The sequence below is a fragment of the Anguilla anguilla genome, chromosome 3, assembly GCF_013347855.1.
Source record: "Anguilla anguilla isolate fAngAng1 chromosome 3, fAngAng1.pri, whole genome shotgun sequence".
Classification (NCBI taxonomy): Eukaryota; Metazoa; Chordata; class Actinopteri; order Anguilliformes; family Anguillidae; genus Anguilla; species Anguilla anguilla.
Window position 1 is genome coordinate 15,161,611 of NC_049203.1, and position 23,831 is coordinate 15,185,441.

The following is a 23,831-nucleotide window of genomic DNA, read 5'->3' on the forward strand; positions in this document are numbered from 1 at the left end:
TGTAATTCTTATTGCACATTAATTTTTTTCTGTCTTACTCCATCTGATTACCCCGATTGCTTTCCCGCTGTTTGCAGTTTGGGGGCTGACACTGTGTGTCTCCAAACAGACGTAATGAAGCAGAGATGGTTTGATTTACGCTTGGCCATCAAAATAAATAAATTAATAAATAAAAGCATTCGCAATACTCATGTAATTGCATGATGTATGCTATTCATTTGCATATATAATTGCATAAGCCTACCCTGTAATACATACATATCAGTACAACAATCAGTGCAACCATGATGTGAAAACGGGATGAAATTTCTCACTTATTATAAGAGTTGAGACTTCTGGATGACCAACAGGGATGACTTATTGTGGAACACTGGTTGGGAGGGGGTGGAAGGGGGCGGTGTACCACGTTCATAACGGAATGATGGCATCTCGCCTTTCGTAAACCTTGCACTGAAGCCCGACACTGCAAAAAGGTGTGGGGGTTGTGTTTAGCGTGCGGCGTGTCACTGTGTTAATTACGGGATTTGTAAGCCAGCGTTGATGAAATCCGCAGACTAAGCAGGGCGTTCGTCTATAGGGGGACGCTTCTTGCAACATTAAACAGACATAACAACATAGGTCCATATACAATCTGACATCTTCGGGAAGATCAATGACAGGGTCTGACTAACTCTCTCATCCACACCACGAGAAGGTCTGCAGCTATTGGCTGAGAACGGGGAGAGGAAGTTCCACCTCGTGATCATATTCTGATTTTACCCCCTTCGACGATATTTGAATCTACCGGAGTGCGATTGAACGACAAGGGAGTAGGTCTCACTGTTTCTGAAAGGTACGTTTCTTATATGAATTCGATTTTCTGTGTGTTTTGCCAACGCTAGAATAGAGACCAAAACTGTATCGTGATGTAGGCTAGATATATACAACATCAATAGATTTTTTTTTTTTTTGACCAAACATGCCACTTAGCTTTTTTTCTAAAAGCAATAGAAATATCGGTTTGTGATTGACATGGATGTATCCAGTAGCGGCATCGCAAGTGAAATGAAATGGATCCTCATCAGTCGACGCTTTTTGCTTCACGGGGGTCCTGTGGCCTGATTTTGAACACTTGCAATAATTCGTTAAATATTAAATTTTAATACAGTATTCATTTATATGTATCTATAAATGTCTTATGCATTGCAAGTCTCTCGAATGGACTATTCGTATAGTATACATGTATTGTATCTCAGCATATTAGGTTATGTTATGAATTAATATATAATTCCATTTTGGAAATAACACTACAGTAATATTATGTACACTTCTCAGGGGGGAAAAATGAATAGCAAGAGTTTCTTGTCAAGTTGTTTGTTTAAGCCTATTAAATCTCAAAATTCTAAATTTTAATTTTATTTTTGGCTCTCCCATTGTTTGTGTGTACCAATAAAGAAAAAAATAGGATATAAATAATGAAGTCACGTACATCCCTCTGTCAGACGCGATCTGTTTCAAACACGGGGTGCTGATTAAAGTAGTATTACTGGCATGCAACGTGTTCTTGGTTCGTGACAGAAACGTTACTCCATACAGTGAAATTACAATTCATGAGCGCGTGCACAGTTAACCCTTACACCCCCCAGGTTGTTGCTGTTCCCAATGCTTGATATCTAGCATTTATATGATAATTATTGCTGGGAGGTGAGATTTTTGTTCTTTTATTCGATTATTCATTTATATTTCGTGTTTGGGTGAATATACTGGCTTACCTGCAGGACAGCACCGTAGCCTATTCCTCCCTTCGTTAAGGGAATTGGCAAACACGGTAGCTAAGTGATTCCTCGCCTACTTACCCCCCTATGCCGTGTGCAAATATCATATGGTGGGATAAATAAGGGCGTACATTTTAATTAATTAATTAATGTTTTCTTTTATATTTTCCAAACACAGCTTATTTCCCAATCAACGCATACCCGTGTTACTGAGTCGCTCTCTTCCTCAGCACAAGGAGCCAAGATGGATGTTTTTATGAAAGGATTGTCTAAAGCCAAAGAAGGAATGGCAGCGGCCGCAGAGAAGACCAAGGAAGGGGTGGCAGTCGCGGCCGAGAAAACTAAAGAAGGGGTCATGTATATGGGTAAGGTGCAAATTAAATTATGTTTCATATTTGTGTTAGCAAGAAAACGGCGTAACCTACGAGAGGACCATGAGGGAAGCGACCAATTGCTTGTCCCGGTTGTCGTAGCGCAGTGATGGAAAAAAAATCCTCCTACGTCTCCAGTTAGAGCGACGCAATAGGCCAGGGGATAGCTAATCGTGTTATGATTGTAGATTGGCTGGAATGGGGGTGGAGTGTTCATTATTTTACCATCATGCGTTCCCACCGAATCAGGTTCTCCCGTTTAAGGCTTATATAAATATTTTTAAGAAGCATTTATTTCAACGAAAGTCTGCCAGCAGGGTTATGACTCCTTTGCTTCCTTTGGACGCCTGTGTGAGGTGTGGACTCAGCTGTGCTATTCAGCGTGTTGCATTCGGTAGCAAAGTGTTTAACCACAACTCTGTGTGGCATCTCAATAGGCTGCCTCTGAGCCATTTTTACAGAATTTGATGAAGTGGGAGAATTTCGTTAAACATATTCCACTAAATAGTCGGTTATTTAATAATACAACAGTTTAATTGCGAAGGTATTTTTTTGCTTTTATTTCAATTGTAAAATTAAGCGAGTATAAACCTATACCCCATGTACGTAAATCGCACCGTAGGCTCTCCTTGAGGTGCCCGTGCCCTGTACATGTGTGATATGAGTTTGAATAGACCTCGAATGAGATCCTCTGCATTTTTCAGATTGTCGGGATGGATCGATTTGGACGATACACTTTTAGACCCTACAAAGATTATTCACAGTTACAAGATGGTGCGCTCTCCTCACCCTTCAGTGACATTTCAGCCTCTTAACGTTGCATTACTGGAGCTCGATGTAGCTACGTCCCCCGATTAACGAAGCACACTGCATAACGTCTTTTTATTGGACGTTTCATTTGTTCACGTTTTATTAGTTTTCATATAATTTTTTAACGTTTGCAAACTGTTGCTGAATCTTAATTTCAGGACACGGTAACGAATGTATGCTGAACACTTAGGAAGTCGCATTTAGAATTACGTGGAATTGTGTGCTCAGCAAAGATAGTGCCTGGCTACTGAAATATAATCGTAACTACGTTAATTTTGTCAGTAGGCTATTTTGATTGATTGAGTCACTTACTCTCATCTTGTATTTTAAACACCTGTTCTTTTACCTTTGTTTTCATTCTGCAGCCAGGTACACTGGGCAAAGAATGCTACTTGTTGATTTTGTTTCTATGATTTATTTGAAGACAATGACCACGCGAACCCCTAGTCTAGGCCAAGAGGAAAGCAGACAAGCTTAATGCAGACTTCCTCTGCCCAGGTTTTAAAGCTGACCGACTTGGCAAATCTTCAGGATACCCGTGCATTATAATCTGTGCCTAGCGGTGCAGTGGGGAAGTGAATGTCTCGGAGCGGTGTCCCGGAATCGTGGCACGCTCTGTGCGTGAGCGTGCTCAGCAGTCTGCACTGTTTTTGTCAGCATGTACACACTGTTGAGCCTCACATACTTTATGAAGCCTTGGACTTTCCTTCAAATTAACATAGCTCCAGGCTAGCGTACTCTGGCTAGCTACCTAGAAACTCTGGATTCTTTTAATATTTAAACTTTTCTGTTATTCCGAAATCTCCAGGGGATATAATTCCTTTTTATTAAAATTTGGCTGTATGCCAGGTGATTATAATGCCAGTGTCTAAGGTTTCAAGTACATGTCATTTTGAAGGACTGCAGTTTTTCTCTACTAACCTGTAGCTTTCTCATGGCAAATTGCTGAAGTTAAACTGGGGTGGGTTTGGTTAGTAGTTGGATGGGAAAGTTTTTGCTGTGTGTTTCCTGGGCCATCTTCCCTTTTGGCCAAATTAAGCCCAGCGCAAAGCTGTAATGGCAACACTGTGCTGTAGGAGGCAGGGTCTTAGTTTTGGGTGAGACATTAAGCTGAGATAGCCCCATATTATTTATAGCAGAGAGTAGGGGGTGCCTCATTGTCCTTCTCAACCTTCCACCTATTCACCCCCCCCCCCCCCCCACCCCCACACACACACACACAGATTTATTTGTTCAGTAATTCCTTTTCTTTTCACTTCATCTGATATGTGATGAGCATTCTCATGCAAAATGGCTGCTGTGAATGATCCAGCATGAAGAGAGAAATGATGATGATATGGAGATGAACAGTTACCATCAATACCAATGCAATTATTATTATTATTATTATTATTATTATTATTATTATATTAAATTATCTTTAAAAATGACCAAACCAATCCAACTTTATTCAATTACGATTACATCACAAACACTGTCATTGCATATTGCTGTTGTAAGGTTTGTATTGACGTGTGGGGAATACATCTATGATCATACTTTAAATGAACCCCTCCTTTTAATCTCTCATATTCTTCCTGAGGCAGCGTTATCCATATGGAGAAGTATAGGTGGGGATGAACAGAAAATCTCTCTCTCTCTCTCTCTCTCTCTCTCTCTTCCTCCCTCCCTCCCATAGCTTTGGGCTTGTAAATGCCCACCCCTCCCCCTTTACCCTGCACTGTCCAATCAGATGCAGGACACATTCACCATACAAGCCGGTTGTCTCCCAGTACACCCAGAGAGATGCATGTCTCCGATTTGGAGATTAGCACTGATGGTGGTGGTTAGGGGTTTTGGAGTTGATTGTTTTATTGTTTTATTTTTATTTGAATATATGAATTTGGGATTGAGGTAATATATTACTTTCTGTTACCGGCACATATTAAGGATGCTCTATTATTATAGACGACAAGTGACCTGGGCTTGGGGTTGCGCAGAGAGGAACCCCCTGGTGTGATTGAGTCACATGCCCCCCTTCCCCCTCCCCTTTTCAGCACAGCCATGCACGAGCCACCAGCCTGCAGCATGTCTGCATCACTCGGAAAAGGCTGTATTTCATTTTATTTCATTGTTTTTTCACCCCCACTTCCTATTTTATTATCTCCTGTCATTTGCATTCTAGGGATGCAGCACTACTACAGTCCTGCCCCCCCCCCCCCCCTTCTCTCCTTCCTCCAGCCACTCCCCCTCCCCCAAGCCTGCTCACACAGCAGGTGACATTTGTTGGGGGGCTGCAAATTACCTGTAGCCACAGAAGAACAGGCTAAGGCCCCAGTGCGCATGTCACATAATATTGGTGTCATCACAAGGCGCTGGTGAAATTTAAGATTGAAGGTGGAGGTTGAATTTAAGTTTATGCTCACAAAATGATTATTATTATTATTATTACTATTATTATTATTATTAGTATTATTATTATTATTATTGTGAATTTGCTATCTATAAGAACTTGGCTACAAGCAATAATTTTTCGATTATTTTGAATCTTCTGAAAAACACGAAAGAATCTTCTCATGAACCTAACAACATCTCATTTCCCTAACTAATGTTGGCTGAATGGTGAGCCAATTAAATTGACCTATTTGGCCATGTCCAGTAAAATCCCTGTCATTTATATCAGACATGGCCTTTGGCCTTGAAACATGTTCTGAATTGAAAGGCATGTCATCCTGAACTAGAGACATATTGAATGATGTCAATAGCTTGAAAAACATGGTCGCTGTTAAAGAAATGTTATTTAGTATTGTCAGCCATTGTTCCATCGGAAAAAATAATATTTAAAAATCTTCTCCTGATGAACCGTGAGTCTGATCAAACTGCCATTTTGAACAAGGACACTTCAACTGCCTAAATATATTTTGAAGGAAAGATTTCTACATTCAAATATGGTGAAATGACAGTCAGTCATATTTCAGTGTGTGAAAATTTGCATAATGCTATGTCACAGCTTTAATTCTCGGTCTGTTTAATTCCAGACTTTGACCTTGATACACTGAATTGAAGGGCAAATTCTCCTGCACAATGGAAAAATTGAGTGGCATCTATAGCTTGAACAATATGGCTGCCAGTCTGGTTTTAGTATTCAACATGCATTGGCTGTTCAGGGTTGTGACAATTCATGGTGTTGTTAGATGGACATGTCTGATTTGCAGCACTTGAATGATGATGAATATTCAGAATATTAGGCCATTGTTCCTTTTGAAAAAATAATATTGAAAAATATTTCTCCCATGCAGCATAAATCAGATCACATGACATTTTGAACATGAACTCTGTGTTCAGCGAGCATGGACATAGCTGATTGCAGCATCATGTTCCACAAGCCGCTCAAACTCTGAAATTGCTGCTATGTATTATTATTATTATTATTATTATTATTATTATATGTGCTGATTGCTTTCTGTAGTCCTTGTGCACTGGAAAGCTGTGCCACAAATACTTCAGCTCACCAGATCCGCATGTGTTCCTTCCATTCTCCCTGCTCCTTGACATCAGGAGATTCCAGACGGTAAAAGGTTCAGAATGTTCAGTTCCACAGTGTTGTACTTGGTCAAGGCCTTTTTTATAAGGTGCATCAAATCACAATGTTTCACCATTGATGCAAAGGAGACAGAATGTTCAATGCTGAACATGTTCAGCATTCAAATAATGTAGAACTGTATCTGGTGAGTACAGAACTTGTGACTGCACTTTGACGCTCTCAGTCAAGAGCTGGAAAGAGGGCAGGGCCATATAGAAGGAGTTGTCAAGATGTCATAGAGTGCAAAGCCATTGGGTGCATTCCAATCACTTATGTTTTTAACTCCTTGCTTCCTTTCCTTGCGTCCTTTCCAACCTCCTTGCTCCACCCATCAGTGGATGCACGGAAAGACGCGAGGACTGAGGAATCAAGTAAACATGTATTCAGCAAATGGAAGGTCCTTGTTCAGACAAGTGTCAGTTCTAAGCCACGTCAATTACAAGTATGGCAAATGTGGAGAGGTAGATCCACAGGTTGATCATTTATATGTTGCACATTCTAAAGAAAATACTAATTAATGCACCCTTCGGGAGTCTCCTACCTCCTCGCTCCTCGCTCCTTCAAGGAGCATTTAACGGGTTGGAATATCCTTGAAGATGGCGGCCCTCAATCGATTTCTGTCAGGCAAGGACCGAGGAGGCAAGGAGGGATAAAATAAGCATTTGGAGAAGTAGCCCATGGAGAAAAATGGGGGAGCAGTTACAGAGAAGGAGGGGTCAAGGAGGGGAGAGGACAAGAAGCATCACATCTGAGGAATATGTTTATTTTATTTAATTTTGGTTGCAATTAGTAGTTTATTCTCAAATTTTCAATCTTCTCATTTCCGCCTGAGTGACTTTTATCTCAACTCCCGCTCCCACACTTCACTTCTTTTAAAATCTTATATTTATTTGGGGGAGAATGAGGTTAAAGATGTTGGCAGAGGGGTGTATGGAGTGCTTGAATGATGGATGTTACAAGTATTGCTTTACCGCACAAAAAAACAAAAGAAATTAAGTTTATGACAAGCAAAGCAAAAATACCATTCATCACTGTGACTTGCACTCTTATGTATTCTTTCCCTATCATATTGAAATACTAGTCAAAGTAGAACAAATCTTCCGGCTGTATGTAGCTTCCTGATGTTGTGGTATTGTGGCCTGCACTGATTGCAAAGCATTATGGGAAAATCCCGATGATGATTAAGTGAGGCTGACCAGCTGTCACCAGTTACTAAACGCCTATAAAACAAGTGCCTTTTATTTTCTTTTCTTTTTTTTTTTTGGTGTATGGAAGCACATCTTATCTTGCTTGAAGCGCATTTAAGACCGTATTGTTTATTAGATTTCACCCCCTCTCACAAGTGATAAAAAACAATGGGTCAGCTTTTAAAATATACATGTTTTTGTCTGTCTTTGGGAGTATTGCATCTTACCCATTTCTTCCACAGAGGTGGGGGAAATTTAGTCATTTACAGGCATGCACTTTTTGGAACTGGCAACCCCAGTTAAAAGCTGTGTGTGCTTCTGACATGTGTCTTGTGAGAGAACCAGCCAGGGGGTTCTGTGGAAGGGGGGGCAACTGGGTACATTGTCCCAGGCCCTGAAGGAGGGGGGGGGGGGGGTAGTAATTTTACCCAGCAGCTCTGACCATACTGCACACCTCCAGCACTGCCAGTTACTCAGTCACCCGAATAGCACGTCCAGTGCTTTGTGTCTGCACACCGGCCCCTCTGAACATCACGGCTGTGAGACCTGGACCTACCCCAGGAGACAACTCTCACGTGGATTTTTTTTATTAATCATTTTTCTGTTACCCCAAAAAAGCTCCACCATAACCCCCCACGTCTCCAGCCAGACCCAGCTAACTCTCCTACATCCGGCCCTCTCCGACCCCCAGCCCAGGCAACTCGTTTTCTTTGGCCTGTGCACTCCCTCAGCTAATAATAATAATAATAATTGGTTCAGGGGAAAATATCTTTCATATGATTGTACACTTTGGTTGGCAAGGTTTTTTTTGTTGTTGACATTTCTCAGGGAATCTGCAGGATTGTGTTAAAATGTTTCCCTTATGTAAAGAGTTCAGGACTATCACGTATGTATGCACCTGTCCCCATCCTCTCATGCCAGCCAATGGAAAGCAGAGAAAAGGGGGGGAATCAAAAAGAGAGAGTGCTCACAAGGTGACTTCACCACAGAACAGGAAGCTCTAGCGAATGATGTGCTTGAGCCTGTGACAGGCATTTAAACTGTACTGCGCGTATGAAGAAAGAAAGGAATGTAAAACATGTGGGCCAGTCCTCTACAGTTCATTTTCTTCCACTTAGACTTGTAGATGTGCCAGGTGAGAATTTATGTTGTGACGTGCCATAGTATCAAGTATTTTGCTTCTGTCACATACAGTCTGGATGTATTGAATCTATACTGAGTATACTGAAATTATGCTTATATAAAGGAAATAGCAACAGTAATATTTTTTGTATATTGTCAGGAGCTGGTCAATATGAAACATAATCCATTGTTTTCAGTGGGTTAATATATTGCCCAATTTGATTGATCCCTCTGTGAGTCTAAGAATGGCTTTTAGCTTGAGCATCACTCTTCTTTTTAAATAACCAGGCCTCTTGCTTGAGTTGGTTGTTGTATGCTGGATATGTGCTGTCAGGCTAAAGGTTAAAGAACAGGATTAAGGTTTGATCACAAAAGGGCATGGGTTTAGAACTTGGCATATAGACATGCACTGACTGTACTTTAAGTAAATGGACTGGCTGCACTGTAATTAGCTGCTGCTAGTTTTCAGTCTATGTTGCTTCTCCTCTGTGGATGGTCACCGTGAAATCAGTGTGTGCGTGTTTGTCTGTGTGTGGGGAGGGGGCACTGTGTGTGAGGGGCTGTGTCTCCGAGCTCAACTGGCTGTGACTGTTTCCCCAGAGGTGACACTTAAATGAGCGGGGCTTTTTTCTGGAGGGGGGATACTCCAGTGGTGGGGTCTTGGACTGAAGATCAGGGGTCTGACTCAGCAAGCTTCATCCCCAAGATCATTCCTTCCATAAAAAGCGTATGGCCACATGTGGCTGTGTGTTCTAGGCATAGGCAACAATGGCGGGCGCTGGGGGTGGCGGGGGGGGGGGGGGGGGGGGGGGGGGGAGGAGGACGGAGCCAAACGAAGGAGGAGCAGAATAAAGCTTCTCAGATACTGTAGTTCAGGTTCCGCCAATATCTGATACTGGAGAAACACACATAGTTTGAATGTTTCTTAAGTTCCATGGTTCATTCCAAGTTTGCTACACCACCGTAGAAAAGCCACAGGCTAGACTTTGTTTTGTTATGGAGCTGTGGTGATGTGGAACTTGCTGAGTAAGCTCTTTCTAGGAGGGAAATTGATAGCTATATGACTGATTGAAATTCTCCTCTTTCTGGGAACCAAATAGCTAAATAGATATAGAAGGATTTAGATGAACCTGTCTGAAATCATTGTGTGTCGGAAAAAAGAACAAATTGGATTATAGGCCTACTTGTTAAAATTATTCATTACTGTCAAAACTAAAAACCTAGAGGCCCTTCCTGGTACCTCTCCCATATCTGACCCACCTGACAACTCAGAAAAACCAAGCTGAAGACTCAATGTATAGCCGTCTTCTCCGCCAAGAGCTTAGTTCAGTTCTGACTCAGTTCTGACTGGTGCTACTGCAAGAAAGTCAGTTACTCATAATGTTAGAAATATTATTTAGAGTAATGGGCCAAACCCCCTGTGGTTTTCAGCTGCAGTATAATGTCCCACTATTCTAAATAGTATTCCTTGTCCCATTTTCTCACTGAAGGACAAAGCTTGGGCTGTTTGACAGCTGTGTCTGTAACATGGAGCTGTACCTCTGTGGTAATTAGGTTATACCTCAGCAGTGATTCATTAAAGAGGCTCTCTCTCTCTCGTTATCGCCCTCATTATTCCTGGGCACTGAAGCAGTGGGAGGATTGGAACCCGAGCAGTTCTGCTGTGGGCCTGGTGTGAGTTCAGTCCAAAATCGCAATTTTATATCAGCCTGACTGCCCTGCTGTTTCCTGTAGCCTGCAACTTACCGGCTGGCTGACTGGCTGACAAACTGCTCTGCAGTATCCTGGAGCTTGCGGCTTACTGACTGATTGGGTGGCCAGCTGACTTACTGTCTGACTTACATACTTATTGGTTGACCAGCTGACTTACTGTCTGACAGACTGACTGGCTATCTCACTGAATCTGGCAGACTGTTCTGCAATATTCTGGAGCCTAAAACTGACTGACTGAATAACTGTTGGCCTGATTGGGCTGAGTTACGGTCTGAGTAGCTGACTGACCACTCACTGTCCGGCTGATTGACAGACTGCTGTTTTATCCTGGATCATGCAACTCACCAACTGACTGATTGGCTGTACGGTTGACTTGGTGACTTGACTGACTGACTGACTGACTGATTGACATTTGTTTGTTACAGTAGATGACCGCACCGGAGTTAAGTGGGCAGGGACAGGCCGTTCCTGTAAACTCTCAGGGCTGGGCTGGTGGCTTGATTTTTAGCAGACAAGTCGTGAGAAGCCAAGCCTCAGATGCTGTACAAGTGTTAATCATCAACACGTCCCATTTCTCTCCAAAAAGTCATCCAGTCCCAGTCTGGGAGCCTGCACATGAAATGAGCTCAAGGTAGGTAAAGACACAGAGATTCACAGCACGGCACGGCACAGCAGAGGGAGATTAGCTAAGAAATGCATTTTCATAGGTTTCGCATGAGCAAAATGCATTTGGCACTTATACATAGACAAATACACACACACACGCACACACCTATACATGTATGCACATGCACACACAAATAAACACACAAACTCACTTGTTTGTCGGATCAATACCCCAGCTGTTATACGTTTTGGCTACCATGAGGGAGGGGGGATTTTTAGGGAGGGGCTGTTGTTAGAACTGAGTGCGGAGCTGCATGAGAGAGACCCATGGGGCTTATGGGTGTCTTCACCCGTCCATTAGACCCCCCCCCCCCCCCCCCCCCCCCCCCCCCCGCCAGGTATCCCCATCCCACACCCAACACACAGGGGATAAGAGTGACCCATAGCAGGATTAGGGAGAAGAGTTCCAGTGACACATGCAGTGCCCAGACTGTTAGGGGTTTACAGGTGATAAGTCACTAAACCCCTCCACCCTCCATTGCTACGCACACCTAGCTCTTGTCCCACTCTTGCGTCTGTCCCAGAATTCTAATTTTGTCATTTAGGTTAGTTTCACCAGTGGCCCCGATTCAGTCACACAGAACACCGTTTAGTGATAAGCCACTACAGAGACTTCCCACCGGCCATTTTGCACACCCATGATTCAGCTCTGATCCATTACTGTGCACATACTCTTGCCAATCATAGTAATTTTTCTGTGTTGCTCTTTGAAAAAATAATTAATGTAAGAGCACTGTGTACAGCGTGTGGCCAAATGTTCGCCTGATGTGTTTGTAAAAATAAGTTTCAGTGCATTGGACATAACGGCATCGTAACATCCTTTGCTAAATAAGTTATAAGGTGTTAGATGAGCTTTGTGGATTTATATGGCTGTTATGCCCTTCTCTAATGTAGCATATTGGATGTGCTTGTGTGCTTTATGAAACTACACTTAATGTAGAAAAGCTCTATGGCTTGCTCACTGAGTCAGTGAAGCATATATCCGCGATGCTATTTCCAAGGTAACAGGAAGAGGCAGTCGTGCACACTGGAGAGCGTATTGGAAGTGTGTGCGCCTGCTTGTTTTATTCCCGAAGACCATTCTCCCAGAGAAATGAAACGTTATTGTTCCCTCTCTTTTACCACCAAAGGAGAAGTACAATAAAGCTTGGAGCTGTCAGCCACAGGAAATGCGATAATTGCATAAATAAAACATGAGATGTATAAATAGGAGAAGCTTTTCATATACACTGTCTGAGCCTTCCCACTGCCCTGCCCCCCCCCCCCCCCCCCCGCAACCCCCGTCAGCCACTTTTCCAAAATCCAGCGCCAGGCAAAACAACACGCCAACCCACAAGTGATAAAACCTGCGACTGCACCTTAGCATTAGAAATAAAATACTGCTTATTTTAAATCATTGCTGCTTAGAAACAGCATGGTGCATCATGGTGTATGTTAATTCAAAAGTGGTGACTGATGACACAGGTTCACATCACTTTGTCGGGGCTTAACCAAGGGAAAGGTGGTAGGGCATACAGACTTATAGGGATGACTGGGTACAACAGGCACACCAGGCAGTGCACACAGAGGCCACAACACACAGTGCTGTGGACATGGACTGATTGGACTGATTTGGCTTCTGTGTCCACGGTGCATTGATTGACAGGACAGGCACTTTGTCTTCATTGTCTGGTTTCTGAAGTTTGAAGTTTGTCCTATGCGGAACTGTAATTCTGTGTGTGTGCATTTGTGACCGCAATTGGGGCATCAGAAACCTCACCCAACTTTATTTTTTTCATTCTCATTGCTTACTCGTTCAATCATTGTATAGAGAGACTCTAGCACTGAACGGCTGTCTATCTGTAAGTGTTTGTGTGTACGAGTGTGTGTGGATATAAGAATGTGTATGTCCTAATAATTTCATAAGCCATCCTGCCAATTTAAACTTTAATATTGCAATATTATAATATTTCAGGTGGGTATTTTCACTGCATATGAAGACTGGTATATGCTTTTTGGTTGTCCCTTGTGCTCACATTGACTGACTATGGTGAATCCAGTTCATTCATTTAATCATTAGATGGTAAAAGTAACAGTGCCTGAAGAGTGCCTATCCCCTGCTTGTTTTCCAACAGGATTACAATTGATCTCTTATTACAGACAGATGATGGCCTTGCAAGCGTCTTGAACGGAGAGCTTAATCTGGGCCATGGTCCAAATGTACTTTGACTGTAAAAAATGGCTTGGCTCTAACTGAACCCCTATTAATCAGAGCCTCATCACTGCAACTCCCTGAGTCAAACACCGTCTGGAGGAGGTGTCTCTGACCACATCCACTGTAAATCAAAATGGCAGTCCTTGGACAGGAAGTGGAACAACTTCAATCAATCAGCTGCTCGATCGGTCAGTTAATCAGTCAGACTGTGTTGCAGAGACCCTCAGAGATTTACAGAGAATTGCACAGAGACAGCATCAGTTGTTGCCAGTATGAACGGAGAGGAAGAGCGGTGAGCTTTGGTTGAAGAAGAGGAAGAACGAAAGAGAGGAGCGTGAGGACAGAGTGTTAGCGGCAGAAGCAACGAGATCTAAAATGGTTGATTGGAGACAGAGAAACCATCAAAAAACCTTTTAATATAAAAGTGGAAAAAAGAAATAGCCCTCTGTGGCATAATAGCTACAGCATATCTATTTCGCCTTTTTTCCCTGTGCTGCAATATAAGGCTTCCAGGCAGTTAACCATGAAATGGTTAGGTATGTGCACAAAGGTTAGGCATGTGAACACCAATGTGCACCCCCAAATAATAAGGATCCTCTTTACTTCTGATGCCAGAATGATATTCTGTGCCAGACCCACGAAATGGATGGATCAACCACATGTCAGTAATATCAGAGATGTTATTGACCATTTGTGGGGTATAGGAAGCCTCACTGTCCTATACTCCCACCGCCTCTTCGGGCTTCTAAGCTTGAAAACTCTCCTTATACCTGACAGTTTTCCTGAATCTTAGTTTGAAAACGTGTCTTTATTCCCAAATTTGGACTGCATAATCACATGTCCAGGGGTGCAACACCCTTCACTAATCCAGCAGGGCTCACATGGGCCTTTATGTCGTAAATATGCACAGCCAGCCGCCATCGCTTCTCTTCACTGCAGTCTGTCAGTGGTACAGCTACAGTAGTACAGGCAAACTGCAGGCGCAGGAAATTAACCAGTGACATCGCTATTGTGCTGTAAGTTGGGAAAGGTCTTGCTGATTTAAACTCTCCCTCCCTGAACAAAGCGATTGCCAATCACGTGCTTTCCCTAGGGTCTCCTGGCAACAGTCGGCGCGGGTGTGGTTAAGGATTCGGAACGCGCCAGAGAGCCAAAGCTTCAGCCAGAAACGCCGCCCAGGCGCTCGCTGTTTTGGGCTCATTTTTGATTGTCATGAGAGATTGACAGGCGAGTCCATCTAAACATTCACTTCAGATTCAGTTTTTTTTTAACGCAAAACTACATTTCCTTCATTGTAGGAAAACAGAAATATAGAAACGTACGCGTTTCAGTCTGTTCAGAAGGCTGAGGCCGGAGCGTCAGCTGTCCTCCTGACAGGCGGAGAGCCAGCAGGTCATCCTGCTATCAGAGCAGTGGGGGAGAGGGCTAAACAGCATCTATCCACACAATGATTAGCTGAATCCGGTCATTAAGTCCCTGCTGAAACCAAGGCCTGTAAACCTGGGATGGGTCATCGCAATGTTCCGCATTCTCATTCTGTATATCTAAGGCACGTATGCCATTCATTCACAGAAGCATCCTTATACATAGAAGAGCTCATTAAAGCTGAAATTTCATTTTTGTGTATTGTACATCCATTTCGAGATAGAACCCTGTCAAGGAGGTTAAAATGTTTCAAATGCATTCATACTTTTGAGTCTTTACTTACCTTGATAAGTATTCATAATTGTAAGGAGTTAATGTACTGTATGCGGTGGGATTGGATTTCTTAATCCTTTTTTGCACCCTTTGAGCAAAGTAAATATTTGGGTCGTCAGATTTGAGCTGCGGAATTCAACCTGGTCAAAGGCACCTGCTAAGAAGACAGGTAACACATTTGGATACAGTATAATAAACGGAGGAGAATGCAAATGGGATGAGACACAATGTAGCAGTGGAAAGGATGAGAATGCCAGAGCCCCCCGGGGAAGAGTTTCCTTTTTTATGAGAAACACTGTGAATATGAGAGCCACTGCAGAGGTGTGAACCGTGGGGAGTTTGGGCAGGGGAGACGGTTTATGCCATCACAGCGTCTGTTCGGATGGGGGGGAGGGGATTGCCTCTTGGGGAGGCTTGTGCTTTTTAATACCCATAAATCTGCTGGGAGTCCCCACAAGGTCACCCCCAGGGGAGCAGGGGGTCCATGACTCACACTCTAAGGACAGAGCTTCCAGCTGTGTTTCCACACACTGTTTCTGTCTGCTTCGTCGGTATTCACTCTACAGGATTTATGGGTGAAGAAGGCATGGTTTTATTTTCTGAAATGCATATCGCATTCATATAAATGCATTATTATCATTATGATTAGTACTATTATTATTATTCAGTCAGTTGTGTTGCTCACAGGTATGCTGTGTCTTCCCGTTGAGAATTTCCTACCTCGGAAATAATAACGGTTTTATATTATGACGCACCAATGTTCTATTTTCTTTCGTCTTTTTTTCGTTGTGCAAATGCAAGCATGGAGTGAGAGAGACTCTCACCCCTGATCTTGCTGTCATATGTCAGTGTGTCGTCTGTCACCCCGGCTCTGATGAGGAGCCATTTTGGCTCCAAACACCATGAGAAAATCCTCCCCAATTATTTCTTTTTGTAATGTTGTTGTCCTTTTGTTGTTAGATCATGAAACATTTTTTCATTGTGAATAAGTATTATCTCTCTCTCTCTCGTTCTCTTTCTGCAGGTAACGTCACCAAAGACAGTGTTGCGACTGGTAAGTTTCAGTTTCACAAAGGCAGTTTACACATGGTCTGGTACACACAGACACTAGTTCACTGCAGTGTTAATGCAGAGAGGAACCCTGGAATTTAATTGGAATCTTGACTATTTGAAGCTATTTCGGAGCTGAATTTGATGCATTTGATTTGTAAATCATTACATTTAAATATCTCAATTGGGATTTAAGTTGAATTTAGATATTTTGAATTGGGATATAATTAATGGCCAGAGCAAGTCTTACTCCCAACCTAAATGCTGAAGAACCATCGCTGCCTTAGAAAGTGCTGTTTCCCCTTTCTTGTGAGGCTGCCATAGCTATTATTAGCAGGGTGGATGATAGAACTGCCTGACGGATTGTGTTTGTAGTTTCTATTTATACACTACGATCCTGTTCCTCGGTAACAGACTCCTCTGTGAGGAGTCACACAGCCAGCTGATTAGATTGTATTTGTCTTTGCTTTCATGTTGAGGAAACATGACTTATATTTAAATTAGATTCACCAGTAGCCAGTGCACAGCCTGGTCTGGTAAACGCAACATTCCATTTAATGGATTTCCCCCCCTGCTTAATTAATGCAATTAAGACTGAAATGCATCTCATAACCAGTTATATATCAGGATTTAAGTTGCACTATACCGTGAAGAAATTGTGCAGCTACAGTACAAAAAGACAGTGTTCATCTCAGATAGTGCTTTCTCTCTCTTCCATGAACTACATTGCAAGCAAATTGTAGCATAGCCTGCACAGTTATTTTTTAGAACACCAGCAGAAAATATATCAGCAGAGGTCACTGTACCCACGTATTAGTGATTTTTTTTTTCTTTTTCTTTTTTTGTGGATTCTGTAAAAAATACTTTTAGCATTTGAGAGCTGTGTTAGCTAAGACTGAAGGTCTATCAGTGTGCACAGATACTTACCTGCTCTACGGGCAGAGTGGTATTTAAAACTGGTGAGTTTGCACAAAATCTGTGCTCTGTGACACCTTGTGCATTCCCACCCCCTCAGTGGCTGAAAAGACAAAGGAGCAAGCCTCACAGCTAGGGGGCGCTGTCTTCTCTGGGGCTGGCAACATCGCTGCTGCCACAGGCCTGGTGAAGAAGGAGGACTTCCCTGCTGATATGAAGGTAATGCTAACGTAAGAATGTATCATTTCACACTTCCCATGGAACTACTAATACTGCTACCACCATGGCAAAAGCTAATACCCCTGCTACTACTATTATTATCACTCATATTATCACTAGTATTACTACTACTAATACTATTAAGAATAATAATAATAATAATAAAATAAATAAATAATCATTAGAGGATAAAGGGCTGGGTCATAGGTTCACTCAGAAGGCATGTGGCCCCGGGCCAGGTCTTGTCTCCTGTGTTTCCTGGTGTATCAGAGGGAAAGAGACAGGAGACCTGGCCCAGTCCATCCCTGGGGAGGTATCGCTTATTGCCACATCACCTCTGCTTCTCCAGGCTGCCTCTCCTCCCCTCTCCTCCCCTTCCCTCCCCCATGACCTTCCCCCACCTCAGTCAGCGCCATCGATCCAACACCCACACTGCTCTTTCATGCAGGCCTTTTAGCATGGACCCAGGGAGCACACCCGTTCAAAGCCGCCAAAGTCACCCCGTGCAGTTAGGTGTGCAGTAAACTGAACGATTGCCATGTTCAACCCAGCACTTCCTCTTAGATACATTTGACTTGCCAGAGAAATCTTTGATTTCCTCAGAAGATCTTTGATTTCCTCATTTGTGGGGAAATGGTGTAAAATAAGTGAACACATCCTTAACCAGGCCGGTCGAAAATACTTTATGTGAGATCTTTTCCTCAGGCCATTGGTTGCAAAAATAATGGGTAACTGGGGCCTGCTCAGAATTGCCCAACTGTGAGCGTGCAGGGATGTTAGCTTGCTTAAATAGCACACCTGTTTGGAATCCCCAGCCTTCATTTACCCAAGCGTTTCCCTTTCGTTCCCTTTCGTTACCCGTGTGTTGTTGGCCTAAAACCCCAAATAAAATGTCAATAATTACCAAAACATCAATGTTACACAATGCACCTTTTATTATACCATGAAGTCAAAACATTGTGAAATGTTTTAAATTGTGTCTCCGCAGTACAGCAAATAGGATTGATTTTTTTGTTGGATTTTAATTAGAAATTGTGCCGCGAGGTTTAATTGCCGTTCTTAATTTGTTTATTGTTTTTTATTGGCCTTCTCGAAAGGTTGTAATAAAGAATATAACTTTTTCAGAACATTACATTTGCATAATTCAGATGCAAGTAAGTCCCTGAAAATGGAAAATAATGCAGACTGTTCCAGAATATATTTGCCTCGTTCTCACTACATTGCCTAAAAGTATCTAAATGTCATCCATGGGAAAATTGATATTACAGCCACACTGGTTTGCATCATTCTGCACTTCCCCTCTGGCTATTTTCTACTTTGTATTTTGGGGGGGTTGTTGGTTCTTCCCACAACTTGGGGGAGGGGGGAGGGGTCACATGGCACAGGTTCGCTGGGGGCAACTATAAAGGAAAAACGCTTGAAAGTGTCAGATATTTGTGGCTCTCCGGCTCCTCTCTCACCAAAGCCCACCTCCGTCTCCACCCTGCCCGGAAGCTCCTCGTACTGTTTCTGGAAGGGGGCGGGGTTCACGAGCTTGAGATCGCATTAAACGCATCCTTCCTGCTTTCCCATGGGGCTGCGTTCCAGGTGTGGAGCGTAAGTAGGGCTGGGCCTCTCCCGCGGGGTGGAGATTTATGGGGCCGGTCCAAGGTGACCTCATTGACTTGATTAGCGGAGTTTAAAAATAAACACGCTAACGCTGGCCGCGGTCCACGGCTTAGCTCCAGAGGAACCTGAGGAGCGCGGGCGAGCAGGTGGCAGGTGTTCGGGTGTCAGCACCGCGCTCCGTTTCTCTGGGAGGAGACCGCTTCAGGCCTCCGGCGAGGCAGCGTCACAGTTTGGTCTGCGCCTTCACGAATAATGACGGAGCCGCATTAAGTTAGGTAATGTCATCCAGCTGGAAGGCTTCCGTGCTCTGTTGCATCGTCGAGTCGTGTCACTATGGCAAGCTGTCAATGCCTCCTTGGCGAAGAACGATGATCTTCCTTACACACAGAACACACGTGTTCAATTATGCATGCTCCCACTACTACGCAGTCAGTTACATGAAGGTACACAGATATAAACTGATAGAATATCATTCCATGTGGGTCTATTGCACATTCCAAAGCACATTGAAGCCAATGAAGGATGGATCTGAGTGAGAACTGAAGCTTGGAGAAGGACATACGGATGTTTCAGAGGACCGTTGTGCTGATCAACGTTTGATGAGTGACTCCACTTTGTGCTTAAAGCAGCCTGTAGTACTAACTGTGGGAGGGTACTCAAGGGTCGAGTTAGACTGGGGAGAGAGCTGTCACTCAGGCTGGTGCGTGTGTGTGCGTGTGCGTGTGCGTGTGTGTGTGTGTGCGTGTGTGTGTGCGCGTGTGTGTTCCACAGCCAGAGGAGCTGGGACAGGAGGCCGTGGAGGAGCCCCTGCTGGAGCCAGAGGGGGAGACATATGAGGAAGCCCCCCAGGTAAGAATTCACACTGTCATACATACATTCTCTCACGCACTTTTCACGCACTCACACGCACTTGACATGCACACATCCACACAACCAATCACACACACACTCGCCTGCGCACACGCTCTCACACACTCACAAACTCTCTCTCTCTCTGTCTCTCTCTCAGACACATACACCAACTCAGATAGACACACACACGCACATGCACACACACATGCACACACACACACTAACAAACTCTCTCTCTCTCAGCCACATACACCCACTCTGACAGACACACACAAGAACACACACACACACACACCCACTCGTGCGGTAATAACACGTGGGCACACATGCGGTGCCCTCACATGCTGCTGACACACACAAACAGACGCGCACGCACACACACACACACAAACAGACGTGCGGTGCGCGCACACTGTCACACAGACTTTGCTCACAGCTCTATGCTGAGTGTGAATAAATAAGCCAGGTCAGGTGTTCTTGCTTGCTAAAGAGAGAAGAGGCCATCATTGTGCTGCTTTTCAGTTATTCCTCCTGTCTCCACAGGCACTCAGTAAGAAAACAACACTGCAAATTGGTTTATATACAGGTCCAGCCAACTGCAGGGCATATAACTGCATTTTCAAACTTGATAATATATTAGCAAAACTGTCCTTCATGTCTTGGTATAACCACATCCTGACAATGTAATTTTAAAGGGTAAATACAGTTATGCCCACTTCACTCTGGCTAAAGGAAAAATCCACTCTCTGATCTGGCTTTGGCTGTCCTGCTGTCGACCCCCGTCAGTGTGCTATGGAAACACCCCAGGATCACCCTTGGTGTTACCAGTCAGAGGCTTATGAGGGTCAGGGGATTCAGGGATACAGAGGCACACTGCACAGGCTTGTAGATTCGCAAGATTTTTAAATATTTTAGCGAATCAAAGCTTTCCCTCGAGAGCAGAGAGAAAAACAGCCATGCATCCCCCGCCCTTGATCCAAGACCACCCCTCCCCCCACCCCTACAAGATCTATTCCCCCTTTTTTATTATTTCTGTCCACAGCACTGGACATATTGTAAGAAGCAAATTCAAAGGAATGGCTCCTAGCTGACATAAAGTGTGCTACCTATACATTAAAAGTGAGAGGCAGAGAGAAAGAGAGAGAGAGATAGCTTGTGCTCCATTGGAATGAATCCCCGTGGTTTTATTGAATGGGTTGATAGTGGCTTAGCCGTACTAGAAAGGGGATTTTACTCTAACTGGGATTTTTTTCTAAATGGAGGCTGAACACAGAAGCATGCAGCGATGCTTAATTAAACTGCACATGGTGACCCAGATAGAGAAAATGAGCATTATAAAGATGTGAATTTACACCAAAAAAAAAATAAAAAATCAGCCTAGGAATGACAGAGAGGTCGAGGCAAAAAATAAAAAATAAGAAATGGAGGTGCACCGATCCTCCTCTCTGTCTTTCTTTCCCTCGCCCCCCTCGCCTCTCCATCCCCCAGCCTATGAAGCTCTGCCTTGCCCTCCCCCCATCTCTCCACGCACCAGCGGGCTGTCACTAACTGTGTGGGTGTGGCAGTGATGCAAGGCCTCACAGTGCATTGTGGGTAGATGAAGAGACCGCCCCACATTTGGCTGTGAATAGGGAATCTCACTGTGGACGATCCATACAAACGTGCAGAGATTCTTTTTTTTTTTTTTTTCGTATAAAGCAAAAATATCCCAAATGGGGCTTGTCATTTCACCTGCCATCCTTCTTTTAACCTTTTTTGATGCCCCAATGTGTGGATGAACAATGAATAAGAGGGTTAGAAAGACAGCCGCTGAGATTGCTGTTAGCGTCTCGGAGTCGGTTTCTAAAAGGAACCACTGCCCTCTGGTGGCAAGCAACATATATTACATTCAGTAAAGCAAAGCCTTGTGCACCACTCACGCTGCACTGAACAAAAATGGTTTGCAGTGAAGATAAAATAGATATTCAATAAATTTAACTTTATTTTTAAGTAAGTTGGCCTCTGCATCGTAACTATTTTTTCTTCTCCTTTGTTTCTTCAGCAGGAGGAATACCAGGACTACGAACCAGAGGCGTAAAACCAGCTATCGCAAATCTTCAGTCAACCAGCAGCACAAAAAAATGAATAAAAATAAATCAAAGTTAACAAGAAAGGACAGACGCCAAAACCCACACACACGAACCGTTCTAGCAAAAAATAATAATAAATAATAAAAGTTTCCCACGGATATGTTCTTCCTGAAAAGTTTAAGAAACTAAAAAAATTAATCTTTTAATAATGATATATTGTAAAATGTCATGTTTCTCCTGTAATGTGTTTGTTGTAGCTGTTTATTGAATGCCTGCTCAGCCAGATCTCACGTCTTTGTTTCCCTCCCAAAGATGTGAGACCTTGTGCTGTTTGTGTTCATGTACTTGTGTTTGTGGGCGTGGTGTGTAGGTGTTTCACATCGTCAAATGAGAATGAGAGAAGTTGCAATGCCCTCTGGGAAACGTGTACAAGAACAATAATCCTATATAGCTGTGTACAATGCCTGTGTGTTGGATCTCTTTTTCTTTCTGTTATTAATGATTCGGGTGTTTAATGGATGTTTCACATGTTGGGTTTTTATACATGGTATCTTTACAGTTGCTTGTGAAATCATTCCTGTGAATAAAAAATCAGTTCGATATGGATATGGGCAAAACATGTATATGTATATATGTGTCTGGGTGTGCGCGCATGTGTGTGCTTGTGTATGTGTGTGTGTGTGTGTGTGCATGTGTGTATGCGTGCGTGTGTGTGTGCACATTGATGATTTAAAAAAAAAGAATTAAGTAAAAGTCAGTGTAAATGTGTCTCAAAGTTATTCTGGGTGTCAGTTACAAATATGTGCTTCGAAGAATGCAGGAATCCACATTGTCTTTGTGTCGAGCAAAAATAACAATTTTCTCTGTAAATAATAAAAAATGAGAAAAGTTGGGTTTTACGGTTGTTCTGTACATTTCGTTTTTTGTTTTCTCCTTCACCCGTTGGATCTTCTAGGGTGCGGCTAGCATAATTATTCCCTCCATGTGGTTGTATACCAGAGGGTATACAGAAGAAAATCAGATCTCAGTACAGGAGCTATTCTCTCCCAAACATCCTGAACTACAAGTAGGCTGAATTCAGGGATCCATCTCCAAGCAGACAGTGGTCGGGGAACTTGATTTGCAGCCAAGGTAAACATAAGTTCTATTGGCTACAGGTGGTGGCCCAACATCCTATCAAATGATGTTAAGTTTAATATTTGTCACTGGAGAACTCCAATCATGCTGCTAGATTTGGGAAATGCAGGACTTTTGGAGGTGGTTTACTCTCATGCTGAAATTGCGGTTGCTACTGTACCTGTTTTTCTACTATGATTTCACCATGTTGAATGTTTGCGTAAATATGTGCAATGGACTATTTTTAAATTAATCTAATATGATACAGGAACTTCATTGCACTATCTGCCAAAATGGAAACATTTCTCTGACAACACCTGTTTACTTTTTGTTGAATGAGTATTTATCTAGAATTTAAACCAGGGGTACACGACAAAAGCAGACAAACTTTGGTGCATAATTATCAAATCAGCACAATGACTTATTTTATGTATTTTTCTGTATTTTCATTTCAGCTACAGGTGCACATATATCCTAAAAAAAAACATTTTACTGTGGTCTGACACTTGAGTGAACCAGACATGGTGAGATCAGCTTTTACAATATTATGGCAGAATAATTGGTTTGAGCCAAAAGACATCATTCACACTCTGGCCCTGCAGGAATGGATCTGCGCCCTTCTGCTCTGAACTCGCCCTCTAAAGTTCAACAATAAAAGCTTCATATCCAGACAGTAACCAGGGCAACGGCAGCTGAGTCCCCAGGGGCCACATTGCTTGCGTCACCATTACATCATCATAGGGTCAGTTGACCCATTACATCACCACAGGGTACATTGTCCTGCAGGAGACACCAGTCTTCTGAGGAGATGTTGAAGTGGGATGCTGATTCATTATTTGAAAGACTAGGTGGTGGTAGCTCCATAGTTATTACTAAACTGTCTATTTACACCTGGTCACTTAATCTTCTTCATTATTCCTGATTG

At 43.1% G+C, this 23,831-nt stretch overlaps 1 protein-coding gene across 2 annotated transcripts; it reads left to right on the forward strand.

Moving 5' to 3' along the window:
• Positions 1-432: 432 nt before the first annotated feature.
• sncb (synuclein, beta) lies at positions 433-22,681 on the forward strand. Of its 2 annotated transcripts, none has more exons than XM_035407500.1 (6): positions 433-832; positions 1,985-2,119; positions 16,102-16,131; positions 17,143-17,261; positions 19,641-19,718; positions 21,763-22,681. In XM_035407500.1, the coding sequence occupies exons 2-6, from the start codon at positions 1,999-2,001 to the stop codon at positions 21,796-21,798; spliced, it is 384 nt and encodes a 127-aa protein (XP_035263391.1). In that variant the 5' UTR covers positions 433-832; positions 1,985-1,998; the 3' UTR covers positions 21,799-22,681. The 2 variants fall into 2 exon arrangements, with proteins under 2 accessions (XP_035263391.1, XP_035263390.1); XM_035407499.1 differs by having other exon boundaries at positions 434-832; positions 1,933-2,119; positions 21,763-22,680.
• Positions 22,682-23,831: the final 1,150 nt, after the last annotated feature.